The following is a 13,795-nucleotide window of genomic DNA, read 5'->3' as shown; positions in this document are numbered from 1 at the left end:
TATGGAAGAGCAAGAAGATAGACTATGGTCATAGTAAGTCTTATGATAGCCCATGTCTGGGAAAAATGATACTTTTAACAACTCCCCCACACCCCATTTCTAGAGTGTGTGTGACTTCAGGGTCTAGTGTAGGAATGACACTGAGTCCACAATCACATCATATCACATCACAAGGAAGGTTCTGGACAGATGTTGGTTTTCAAGAGCCACTCACAATTAGTTTGACAATTCTGCGTACATACCAAGGAGCCAAAGAGTGGGAAGCAAAGAGTAAAATACAATGTCTTAATTGACTTTAATGCTACCAATATGTCTTACATGATAATTTCTTTGATCATATATCATGATGTCATAGGATAATATGAACATAAACCTAAAACTGAGGTCAGTGACTCAGTAGCACATGAGAGGAGAACATTCATAAATTGGCCATATATTTACAACATGGGGAAGTCACTGGCGATTCTGTCCCGATGGGGGCACATTTAGAAACGCAGTACCGTCTTTCTGATTCTACAAGACACCTGATGTTATTATCTTATTCTTCATTTCAAGTGACCCTTGTGGTCTCCATACACAGAACACCATTTTGATTCCAATGGATTTGAAACCACAAAGTTCCGGAACCCCATGATGAACGTACTTCCTCAGATATCATGTCCTAGCATCTAGAATCAACCTCTTCTTTACCGCCAGCAACGGCAAAGTCTGGTCTTCATATCATAGATGCAGCGACTCCAACAATAACGGCAGGTTTCTGAAGCAAATGTGATTGTCTTGGGCTGCCTTCTGGCCCTGAGAATGTCCATGAGATTTTGACACAGTTGGGAAAATCTGTCCACTATAAGATAACCCTCGTGATCATAGCACTCTAGTGGGGCAGGGTACTGCTCAACAACCAGCTTGCTTTGATTGGCCATGCATTGCAGAAGGTCCTTTATTACAGCAGTGGAGAAGTCATTCTCATAGAAATTGACAGAGGTGAGCTGTGAGCACTGGCCCAGAGCAGGCAAAAGGATTTTGAGCTGAGAGTCATTCATCCTGCAGTTCTCTAACTGCCGGGTTTGCAGAGTTTCAGATTCATTCTCTAGGAGAATTCAGAGACTCTTGGAACAGGACTTGGGAAGCACTACATCATCGAAGTGCAGGTGTTTCAGTTGATAGAGCCTCTGACACACTGACGTGTGTTTCAAGTCTGACTTGGAGAGTTGGCAGACAGTCATAGACAAGGACTCCAAGGCACTCTTCAGGCATCTAGAGAAAGAACAAGAAAAATTTTCTGACTCATGGTGCTGGAGGACTCTAGTAAGATTGATACTGACACAGAGAATCCACATATGTAGAGTCAATCTATGCTTATGTTGAAGGTCTACACTGGGGAAACAGCATGTTGGTGTCTCCTCATAGCATTGTTTACTGAAGCATATTACACTCAGGTAGGGTGGGATCAGACCGCATGTCTGCAACAACCCTTCCTCACTCTGTCAGAGAACTAGAGTTTGCACCATCAAGCTAGGAGAGCACACCTAGAAAGAACTAGCACAGAAGGGTTCTGGCAATATCTTGGCCTATGTCCTGCAGACTTTATCCATATCCTGGCAATCTCCACAGTCTTTATCCCTGATCACAGTGTTTCACCTCTGACACTGATGACCTCCACCACAGTGTCACAGATTTCCCGTCTACTTAGTCAAAACTTGTGTTCAAATCTTTATGGAGAAGTAGAGGCTGACTGACTCCAATAGAGGAACAAACGGATTCCTGTTCTCACAAATCTTTGTAGAGGGTAGTTGTGGAGCCTCCCCATATCTGTCCTGTTACCTTGAATCAGTTTTGCCTGGATCCCAAAGGGTAATATGGAAAGCACACTTACAGCATCTGACCCACACAATGGACATGCTTACAAGACAGCTTTCTCAATATTCCTTACCCCAGCCCATACTCTTCCACATAAGTGGGGACTGAATCAAGTGAGCTCCATTAAGAAGGAAACAGTCCACACATTGATAGTGTAATAAGTGCATCACTGTAACATCCTCTATGACCGTCACACCTGAGATGCCCACAAATGATTGAAGTAAAGGGAAAGGTTGTTGCTATAACAGAAACAGATCACTATCCTTCCTTACCTGAACAACAGTTTCATGTTGTCACTGGAAAAGTAGCCACCATTCATGGAGAGGTGTTGGAGATAGTTGAGTTTGGAGAACTGAGAAAGGAGTTTGGCAGCACAGTCCTTTACATCTGCAAAATGAAGCACACCACTAAGTGAGATCCTCAATCTTATTTCCCTTAGATGGAATTTGCGAAGATTTCTCATCAGGCCAAAGCAAGGTGAAAAGCAACCTAGAAAGGATAGGTCCTGTTTTGTGTATATTTCCAATTCCTCAATATAGTTTGGCTGAAAAATGTTCAAGATCTCCCTGATAATCTCCACTGGGAAGTGACAAATCTTCATCTTCAGACAGCATAGCCTCAAAGAGTCTTTTCTCTGCTGGGCCCATTGTAGTAAGTATGTTTGATGTTGTTGCAGAGAGAAGTCAAGGCTCAGGTCAGTGACCACCTTCAAACGCTGCCTCAGTGCATATCTAGGAATGTGCTTTGCAACTTGTTTCTCATTCCCAGTCTTTGCTGAGCAGACTTCATCCTTTCTTCCAGCCCATACATCCCCAAAATCCTGGTGCACATCTCTGAAGTCCAGGACTTGAAGCTTCCTGCTTCTGTGAAAGATAAAGGCAAAGTTTCATAATGTAAAATGAACCAACATGGAGTTAGCCTGGATCCCACATGTCTAAGATCAGCTCCATCAAAGTACATTGCACCAAGCAGGCAAGGAGCTGTATCTGGAGACATGACCCACATCCCTTCATTCATTTGCTCTTGACTTGTGTCTATTCCATATCTAGTGCCTGTAGGAAAGGCACAGAAAGGCTCATCCTAACATGGTTCCTTGTACCCTGAGCTGTCCTGACCTATGACTATCATTTAGGTCAGTTTTCAAATTGAATAGTATTTCCACAAATCCCCATGTCAATGGCATCATTATCCCCTGTGCTGTTTCCCCCATTCTTCCTGCCCTAATGTGTGTCTTACCACTATCCCCATGATTCCCCATTTAGCCTACTTGGGCCTTGCTTACCTGGGACTAACATTCTGTGTCAGCAGTATATCTATGCCATCCAGCACAGCTTGCAAGTCCTCCACATCAGGGGTTTTCATCAGCGCCCCCACAGGGAGGCAGGTAAAGGGCCAGGCTGCCACCATTGCCTTCAATATCTGTGTGTGTCTTCCATTGAAGGCCTCTAGGAAGAGTGGTGGGGAAAGCACAGTGGGCAGGTGATCCAGATCGGAGGAGTTTATGGCATCTTTCCTCAGCAGCGCATCCAGTGCCAGCTACTGGAGTGTGGGAGGGTTGTAGGTACTCATCCTGCTAGATATTCAGTCAGAAGCAACCTGGTGAAGCATTTAGGAGACATAATTTCAGGCTAAGTTTTCAGAAGTCCTATTTCTCACATATTGCATGAACCAGAAGTATAGAGCCCATGCTCTGGCAATAATGGAGAACACAGTCTGCCCAATTATACAATCCTGTGGTCTCCAAGCCACAAGTTCATCACCCTCAGCATGTGGATTCTCTTTTAAGCACCCACAGTAGAAAAAGTTATCCACTGTTGCATGGGATATCAACCCATGCTTCTCTTAATCTCATGTCTAGTATAAAGCAAAGATTCATACTGGACAAAGTCTTGTTTCAGGAAAAAGGACACTGAACATCTTTGCAGGCCCTGAAAAAAATATTCTGCTTATGTCGCAGATGCAACCAGGCTTATTGTCCTTGCAATAGATTGATCCCTCCAGGGAAGGGCTAAGGAGATCCTATGAGATGCCTGTATGTATGTATCACTTAACTCTTTGAAGGCCAGGGTGAGAAATCTGGGCTATATTATATTGTTTTGGGAAATGAGGTAAAATTCATAGCCACCTGGATATACAATCAGACCACATCTAAAATATAAAACCTATGCCAGGTGGTTCTGGCACACGCCTTGAATCCCAGTACTTGGGAGGCAGAAGCAGGCAGATATCTGAGTTAGAGGCCAGCTAGGGCTACACAGAGAAACCCTGTCTCAAAAAACCAAAACAAATAAATATAAATTAATTAATTAATTAAAGAAGTAAATAAAAATAAATACATAAGTACATAAAATGCAAAACCTAACTAAAACCTGCAACTTTCCCCAGAGAGTTGAAAAGCCATGCTACTGAATGAGAGCGCCTGCTCATGTGAGTCTTAGAGGAGAAGCCAAGTTTACATAGGCTACAGGGAGGGGAGTTTCCCATGACAAGTTAGAGTTCAGACAAAGAAAGAGATGAGACATTACACCTATCAGTACTTCCAAATGTTTGTTTATACTTTATGTTATTGCCTAGAAAAGATGCTTCCGTTCAGTTGGCTCTCCTTCCAATCTTGAATGGAACTCGTTATGTAGCCCAGGCTTACTGTCACACACTATGCTCCTGTGTGTGGTTAGCAGCCTTGGATTTTCTTTTTTTCCTCCACTATACATGCCTAGAGCCCTTTGCTTTTAGAACTCTGCGTAGATGCCAAACAAGCCTCTAAAAAAACATAACTGAAGCCCTTTAGAGGAAGAGTTGGGAGAATTTCACACCAGTCTAATCTATAAAGCATATTTCATGCTAGTTCAGGTTCAGGAAAATCAAGTAAAGTAGGATTTTAGGGGCTGGAGAGATGGCTCAGTGGTTAAGAGCACTGCTCTTCTGGAGGTCATGAGTTCAAATCTCAGCAACCTTATGGTGGATCACAACCATCTGTAATGAGATCTGATGCCCTCTTTTGATGAGTCTGAAGACAGCTACAGAGTACTCACATATAATAAATAAATCTTTAAAAAAATAGTATTTTAAATGTCTTCATTGAAGTTATTCTGTAGTGAGGTCTGTTTCCACTACACAAATGCTCTTCCATTCAGCAAAAATTCCAGATAATCTACTTCTTTTTATTTTATTTCATGTAATGATGAGGTGTCTTCTTGTAGCCAAGTCTTGCCTGCATTGTGATATTTTGCACCCAGTACATTCATTTGGTTTCCAGGTGTGGTTGCTATATACATTTTTTTTACATTCCTGGATATTTACATACATACACACATACATATCTTACACAATGTCTAATCACCTGGACAACAATGAAGCAACCACATTTCTACAGCTTTAGATCCTGGGTGAGCTGTGGCTTCAGGGACACAAGCCAAAAGCCAGAATTTCCGGCTTGTGTTCCTGAAACCTTCTCAAGTGTAATTTGTAAGGTCTACTTTAGAAGAAATTCTAGTTCATATACTTGCAAAACCATAATCTGTGAAACATAGTTTAAGAGACTACAGACGGATTAAATTATAAAGATGAACCTAACTGAAATTTCAGATAAAGTCTAGAAAACTGGATGAAACCAGAAGGACCAAGAGTTCCAGCCCTCCTATGGAGCTCTGAGGGATTAAACCACCAATCAAGAGCACACATGGAGGGACCCATGGCTCCAGCTGCATATACAGCAGAGGATGGCCTTGTTGGACATCAATGGGAGGAGAGGTGCTGGATCCTGTGAAGGCTCAGTGTCCCAGTGTGTGTGTGTGGGGGGGAATGACAGACCAGGGAAGCAGAAGTGAGTGGGTTGGCCAGCAGGGGGAGGGGAATGGATAGGGGACTTTCAGAGGAGAAAAGAGGAAAGGGAATAGCCTTTGAAATGTAAATAAACACCAGGCAGTGGTGGCACATGCCTTTAGTCTCAGCACTTGGGAGGCAGAAGCAGTGGCAGAGGCAGGCAGATTTCTGAGTTCAAGGGCAGCCTGGTCTATAGAGTGAGCTCCAGGACAGCCAGGACTACACAGAGAAACCCTGTCTCGAAAAACCAAAATAAATTTTTAAAAAGTAAATAAACAAAATATCTAAAATATCTTGTAATAAAAAAAGAGCTCAAGCCCAGATTCTTCAATGACATTCTATCTTTAAAACCTCAGCAATTCCCATGTAATCCGATTTCTCATTAAAACTGAAGTCTATCCTATTTAAACAATATACACTGGAAATGAAGTTATAGCTAGATCATGATAAGGCTAGGCCAGCTTGCAGGAAACCTCCTTATGGAGGTAAATTTCTTACCTGATATGGACACTGGCTCCAGGGTTCCTACTCCCAGCAGGACCAGGCAGTGATCCAAGCTTGAGGACACTGACATCTCTTTGCCTTCCTCTGAGCCTTTTATACAGTTTTCTTCTCTCACCTCCCCATAGCCCCACCTTCCTCACACAAGCTTCTTCTTCTCATTGGTCCATTGAATCCCCACCCACTCAATCCTGTTAAAGAATTCCCCCCCCACACACCCCAAGACAGGGTTTCCCCCTGTAGCCCTGGCTGTTCTGGAACTCACTTTGTAGACCAGGCTGGCCTCAAACTCAGAAATCTGCCTGCCTCTGCCTCACAAGTGCTGGGATTAAAGGGGTGTGCCACCACTGCCTGGCTTTTTTGTTTGTTTGTTTGTTTGTTTTTGTAAAGATTCACATTTCCTGCTGTTGGTTGATTGAATCAGAGTTTCTGATTCAGTCCTCCAAGGAGGATCTTCTTGTGTGAAATCAAAAACACAGAATTAAAAAGTCCAGATTCCACTGTCTGCTTGACTGACTTATGTTGTGTTAGTTCATATCTACACTTGTTTATATATGGATATAATTACTCTATGTGGTTTTAATGTCTCTGTTTGTGCATTTGTTTCAGTGTATTCATTACTGTGAACATGTACTTGACTGTGTAGGGAGTTGTATTTTAGCAAAAGTTTAAATACCGAGGTTTTCTCTCAAAACAACAAGACCACAACAATTAAAAGCCAAATACAAAACAAAGAAAGGAAGAAACAAAACCCATATGCTCATGTTGATGACATGAAAGTGTTGCAGTTGGTTGCATGAACCTGCAAGCCTTGCTACAGAGAAGTTTAGTTGGGATAATGTTTGGTCAAGGACTTTAGAACCATCATGATCAAGATGGGTACTTAGTTATAAGTGTGAAAACCAAGATCAAAGCATTATGAGATGGAAGTCAAAGAAACAATAAGGCTCTAACAACACAGCTGTGCAATCCCTGCACGTGGTACACACCATTGAACTCTAGCAGTAACGGCAGGAACATGTCTATGAGTTTCAGGGCAGCCTGATCCAGACAGTGAGAACTAATTTCTTTAGCCATGCAGAGAGGTACACCCCTTTAATCATAGCACTCAGAAGGCAAAGGGAGGTAGATCTCTTTGAGTTCCTAGCCAGGATGCTCTAGAGAGAGAATTCAAGGACCCCCCAGAGCTGTACAAGGTGATACTATTTTAATGATGACAGGGCCTGTGGGCTGGCAGGCAAAGCTTTAATAAGCACCCATGCATTCTCAGTATTTGGTGCCTACCTTTGATTCTAGTAGTCCAAAAGCAAAGACAGGAGGATCTCTGTGGGTTTCAGGCCAACTGGATCCACACAGTGAGAACTTGTCCAACAACATCAAATTCCAAACACAAAACAGTGGTACCTTTCTCGAAGAAAACTGTAGAAACCTCAGTTCATCAAATGGACCTTGAGAACCTATTTAACCAGTGACCCTAGACAGGTTTAGAGTTAAAAGTACTGGTTCCAAACTCGAAGACCACAGTTGTATTTCTAGATCCCAGGAAGATAACACATCTGAAAGGTTTTCTCCCACCTCCACACGTGCACCATGACAAATGGCCCAATCACCAGTAATTAGAAATCAAAACTTGCTGGGAATTTGGTACCTGCCTTTAGTCTTAGAACTTATGAGGCAGAGGCAGGCAAATGTCTATGAAATATGGATCCCCTGTGTATTATCTTGGGTTCTCTAGAGTCAGAGAATGTATGGGCAGACTCTATATAGTTAGAAAATTTGTCGATGACTTACAGTCTGTAATCCAACTCCCCCAAAATGGGCAGCAGCAGCTGTGGATGGAAGTCCAAGGATCTAGCAGTTGCTCAGTCCCACAAGGCAAGCAGGCAAGGAAGAGTGAGTAAATCTTCCTTCTTCCAATGTCCTTATATATCTGAAGTAGAGGGTATAGCCCGGATTAAAGGCTGTAGGTCTCCAACAGAGTGTGTGGACAAGATTAAAGGCATGTGGGTCTCCTGCAGAGGGTGTGGCTTAGATTAAAGGCATGCACCTCTATGCCTTTAATCCCAGATGACCTTGAACTGGGAGATCTACTTGTCTTAATCTTCTGGAATTCATAGCCTGGACACCCCTTCATTGAAGGGGTTCTGCATCTGTAAACTGGCTCAAGACTGTAAATGGATTCACTGGCTGAGGTTGCCTTTTGCCATGATCCAATGCAGCCTTTCTATTATTTGAGGATTTTTCTGCTTATACAGATCAAACAGATATGCAGTAGGTTTCCTATGTATTTCATCCCTGGAAACACCATGATTGATTAGCCAGCACCAAAGGTTCAAACGACTTATATCATTATAAATTCCACCTCTCTGCCCATTACAGGGTATGTTATTATAAACATTGTTTTGTTTACGCTGTCCATTATAATAACTACGATCACCTTGTCTCTGGCAATTCAATGCTGCCACCTGGCCCTTGTTAACTCGGGGCCCAATTAAACCCATTGAATTTAATTCATCTAATTGAGCAGCAGCATCTCCAACCCTAAGTTCTGGCACAAGGAAAAGGGCAAGAACAAAACTCTTTAAATGTGCTGGTGCCCCTCTCACCAGTTTGGGTCTTATAGGACTGGTGAAGGGCATATCTTCAGGACCTTCCCACTGTGGAGGATTGGGGTTTACACAACGTATCCACTCTAACATTGAAATTTCCCTAAGCCTTAAAATACCTTCATCAACACTAAGCCAAGGGATATCAGGCATCTCCAACTCCTTTTCAGTAGGCCATCTTTTGATAAATGCTTCAACCAACCCATCAAACAAGCTTTTGATACCTTTTTTTTAACTGTGCGAACTTCCATGTTAAAACTAGAATCTCCACTCAGAGGGCCCATGCCAATAAACTCAGCCTGCTCTACTTTTATGTTCCTTTCACCATTATTCCACACTCTTAAAATCCATCCCCATGCATATTACCCTTCTGCTTGAATGAATTAGCAAACTCATTAAGCTCCTTATTAGTACAGTGTATTTCCTCATGGACTACACTTTCTATCTCCCCTTTAGGGGCCTGCTTTGCCTTGAGTCTGGTTATAGGTCTAGAAGAAACTATTGGTGGGCCCTGAGAAACATCAGTATTTTCAGCAAAAGTCACTGCTAGTTTATCAGGCTCTGAGGGATTAATATCCTCAAGTGGAGAAGGCATTATTTCAAGGGGTGGGGCTGAGGGTACTACTTCTTCAGGTGGAGCAAATTCTTAAAAATCTGAAGATTCAAAGTTCTCAATTTCAACAGGGTCTTCCCACACATCCCCATCCCAAGTTATAGGATCCCATTCTTTGCCAATTAATGCCCTTACTTTAACTGCTGACACCTTCTGAGGTTGAGACTTAAATTTTCGCTGTAATTCAGCCAACCTTATAATGAGGACTTCAGTTTGATTTTCTGCTACTTGAGGTCTATGGCTGCTAGAGAGTAGATTCTTTTCAAGGGCACACTTAGCAACTTTTAGATTGTTTACTTGAGTCTGGAGTTCTTCAATTTTATCACACAACTCCTTCCTTTCCTTCATTGTTTTTTCCCCCCGAGATGCTAAGAGCAACCAGCCAGCAAAATCATTTTCTGATTTTTTCCCCAACTTGGAGAAAGTATTGTATACCACCAAATCACCTAATTCATCAAGATAATCAAAGGCATTAGCTTCTTTAATCTTAAGATATAGTTTCATCCATGGGTCTTCAATATTCCCCGAGCTCCCAGGAGGGAGAGAATCTGGAGAAGTTTCAGTAGTTGAAGGTGATATTGGATCAACCAACCAACTCCAAAATTTTGAAACATTCATCCTTATACTTCTGCTTCTCTAGAACCACTCCCGGTACCAACTTAGTTTGGGTTCTCTAGAGTCACAGAACATATGGATAGTCTTTATATAGTTAGGGAATTTGTCAATGACTTACAGTCTATAGTCCAACTCCCCAACAATGATCAGCAGCAGCTGTGGATGGAAGTCCAAGGATCTAGCAGTTTCTCAGTCCCACGAGGCCAGCAGGTAAGGAAGAGTGAGAGAGAATCTTCTTTCTTCCAATGTCCTTATATATCTCCAGCAGAGGGTGTAGTCCAGATTAAAGGCTGTAGGTCTCCAACAGAGGGTGTGGCCCAGATTATTAGCTTGTGGGTCTCCAGCAGAGGATGTGGCCCAGATTAAAGGCATGTGCATCCATACCTTTAATCCCAAATGATCTTGAACTCGGAGATCTCCTTGTCTTAGCCACTATGCTTCAAGTTCTCCATGCCAAGATCCAGATCAGAAACTTATATCTCTGAGCCTCCAAATTAGGTTCATAGGTGAGCCTTCCAATTCTAGTCTGTAGTTCATTCCAGATATAGTCAAGTTGACAACCAGGAATAGCCACTAAAATATCCAAGATTATTTTATAGTTTCTTATTCAACTGTACTGTAATCTAGTTAAAGGGTGGCATTGAGAGATAGAACTACGTATCAATTTACATGTATAGAAAATTTTTCATATCATATCTAGTATCTTACATCTATGAATTCTTAAATTATATTTATCTCTAAAGATCCCTCATTAATTATGATTATTTCAAGACATTTATTTAGAAATTTAGTATGTCTCATAGTAAAAACTTTATTGCAATTGAAATTTTAAGTTTCAAATATCTCCCTTAATGATTATTATGCCTTGTTTTAGAATACCAGCAAGAAGTTATGAGCTTTTTCTGGTAATGTTTTTTGCTACTGATGAGATCAACAAGAATCCTTATCTTTTACCCAATATGTCTTTGATGTTCTCCATCATTGTTGGTTTGTGCCAAGATACATTGGGAGTTCTGGATATATTATATTCACAACAAAACAATAGCATGGATTTTATTAATTATATCTGTTTAAAATATGAAATTTGTGATGTAGACATTAGAGGACCATCTTGGAAAACACCCTTAAAACTTGCCGTTCATTCTAGGACACCAAAGGTAAGAATGTATGACACTGAATAAATCAACAACATTAAATTCCATTTAAATGTGCCAACAATAAAAATTTTAAAGCATGAATTTATGAGTGTTCTGCTACAAATACACACAGACAGACACATACAGACACAATATATATCACTATATAAACATATCACAATATAGGTAGATAGATAGATAGATAGATAGATAGTTATAAAGGAATTAAACAATCAGGTCATAAATGTACAGGACAAACAGTTGAAACTGTGTTCTAGAAAATTCAGACTTGTTAGGAACAGACTAGAATATAAATGGAATAATACATGCTATTTAGAATAAAATCATACTATACTTGAGAGGAGTTTGGAAAGGTGTGCAACATTATTTGTATATAATTCCAAAGATTCTAATAATCATATTCCACATGCAGATATTTCATCTACTCTTTTACATCCTTTAGGTTTTCTTTGGACCATTTAATCCTAACCTAAGTGACCATGACCAGTTTTCTTATGTCCACCAGGTAGCCTCCAAGGACACACATTTGTCCCTTGGCATGGTCACCTTGATGCTTCATTTTAGATGGACTTGGATAGGACTGGTCATCTCAGATGATGACCAGGGCATTCAGTTTCTCTCAGATTTAAGAGAAGAAATGCAAAGTCATGAAATCTGTTTAGCTTTTGTAAATGTGATTCCAGAAACCTTGCAGCCATACCTGACAGAGTCTTTGATATATGATAAGCAAATTATGGCATCTTCAGCAAAGGTTGTTATCATTTATGGTGAAATGAACTCCACTTTAGAAGTCAGCTTTGGAAGATGGGAATATTTAGGTGCTCAGAGAATCTGGATCACAACTTCACAATGGGATGTTATCACAAATAAAAAGGAATTCAGTCTTGATTTCTTCCATGGGACTGTCACTTTGGCACATCAAGGTAGTGAGATGACTACATTTAGGAATTTTATGCAAACTGTGGATACTAACAAATACCCAATATACATTTCTGAGTCTATACTGTGTTGGAATTATTTCAATAGTTCAATCTCTAAAAACAGAAATAATATGGAACATTTCAAATTCAACAACACATTGGAATGGATAGCACTGCACAAATATGACATGGCCCTGAGTGAAGAAGGTTACAATTTATATATACCCTACCATGAACTAATTCTTCAACAAGTACAACACAAATACTATACAAATACAGATACCAGCAGAATACAAAGGAATATTTACTGACTGTCAGCAGGTTAAGTTTCTTATATTTCATTATGCGTAGCTATGTCAATATGATCTTTAAAATGGACCCAGAGAAACACATGTACATTTGTTAGAGATTATTCTCTCAGTAGAAATATTTCTACACTACAAAATTCCCTAATTAATCTTTTACATGGATGAACATCATGCACAAGGAAAACATTTAATAGGAAACAATCTTATTTTAAGATATCAGAGAGTTCTGTGAAAACACATCTCAACATTTCATCAAATTTTTTCAAAAGTCAAAATAATACCCAAGGGTTATATAATAAAGACTTATGTGATGACTAGAGTAGAATATTTTTCTAAAGAGTGATTTCTCCAGAATCAGTACATGTGCTGTAACTAATAGTTACTCATTTAAATTAACAATGATTTACAAAGCCACAAATGATTAAGACTGTACACATTATTAAGTTTATTTTTATCTCATATTTGTTTATTGACTATACATGAAAGGTCAACAGACATTCTTTATTTTCACACATATTCAGAATTCCTGTTCATTTGCTCATTCATGGCTACATTTTTAAAAATGTATTTTTGACTAACATGGACACACACATGCACTCATACACATTCACTCACACCATGTTACTTGTTATGTGGTAATCATTTTTCTAGACCATTTAAACATGGATTATTAATATGAAGTAAATGAATTTTCAGATATAAATGAGTTATATTTTACTACACGGGATCACTTCAATGCAGCTGTTTTTGTGAAAGTCATTAAGAAATTGGGGGAAATTCTCAATTTGGCTCTCCCTTTATTGATATGCATATGTAAACATCTAATGAAGGATTTCATTTAGGTGTCTTCCTTGCTGAAGACCAGGGTATTTGTTAACCCTGTTGGAGAATTGGTTAACATGAACCATAGGGAATATCAGTGTACAGAATTTTCATCATTTGGAATTTTCCACAAGGCTTTGGATTAAAAGTGAAAATAGGAAGCTATTTTCCTTGCATCCCACAGATGCAACAACTTCATATATCTAAAGATGTGGAGTGGGCCACAGGAGAAACTTTGGTTGGTATTCTACAATTTTTAGCTTTTTTCAAGATATTTAATTTTTAAATATGAGGCACTCAAGTAATATCTCTGTGGTTAAGACCAATTGCTACTCTTGCAAAAGAACATTCTCAGTTATAAGCATCAGAATGTGATTACTCCTAACTTCATGTAAATCTGGTGTTAGGGATCAAAGGCCTCTGGATTCCATGTTTGTACCCAAATGCCAATTTACCCCTTGCCCGTCCACTGTCACTGCCCGGAGCACAGAGAGGGTTTGCACTCCATCCCCCTGCAAACTTTCCTGAGCGGTTAGCCCGTGTCTTGCCAGGCCTCTCCAAACTCACAGACTTC

The 13,795-nt window shown here is 40.3% G+C and overlaps 1 protein-coding gene across 1 annotated transcript; it reads right to left on the bottom strand.

The window, feature by feature from the left end:
* Window positions 1–271: 271 nt before the first annotated feature.
* LOC127663592 (PRAME family member 7-like) lies at window positions 272–10,213 on the bottom strand. Its single transcript, XM_052155278.1, is given in 5 exon segments — window positions 272–1,254; window positions 2,130–2,720; window positions 3,140–3,453; window positions 7,972–8,110; window positions 10,133–10,213. Coding segments are annotated over 3 exon segments (1,284 nt in total). The 5' UTR covers window positions 3,265–3,453; window positions 7,972–8,110; window positions 10,133–10,213; the 3' UTR covers window positions 272–686.
* Window positions 10,214–13,795: the final 3,582 nt, after the last annotated feature.

Source organism: Apodemus sylvaticus, chromosome 13 (genome assembly GCF_947179515.1).
Source record: "Apodemus sylvaticus chromosome 13, mApoSyl1.1, whole genome shotgun sequence".
In the NCBI taxonomy this organism is placed as follows: domain Eukaryota; kingdom Metazoa; phylum Chordata; class Mammalia; order Rodentia; family Muridae; genus Apodemus; species Apodemus sylvaticus.
Note: the sequence above shows the minus strand (reverse complement) of the source record. Positions and strands in the feature narration are given on the sequence as shown.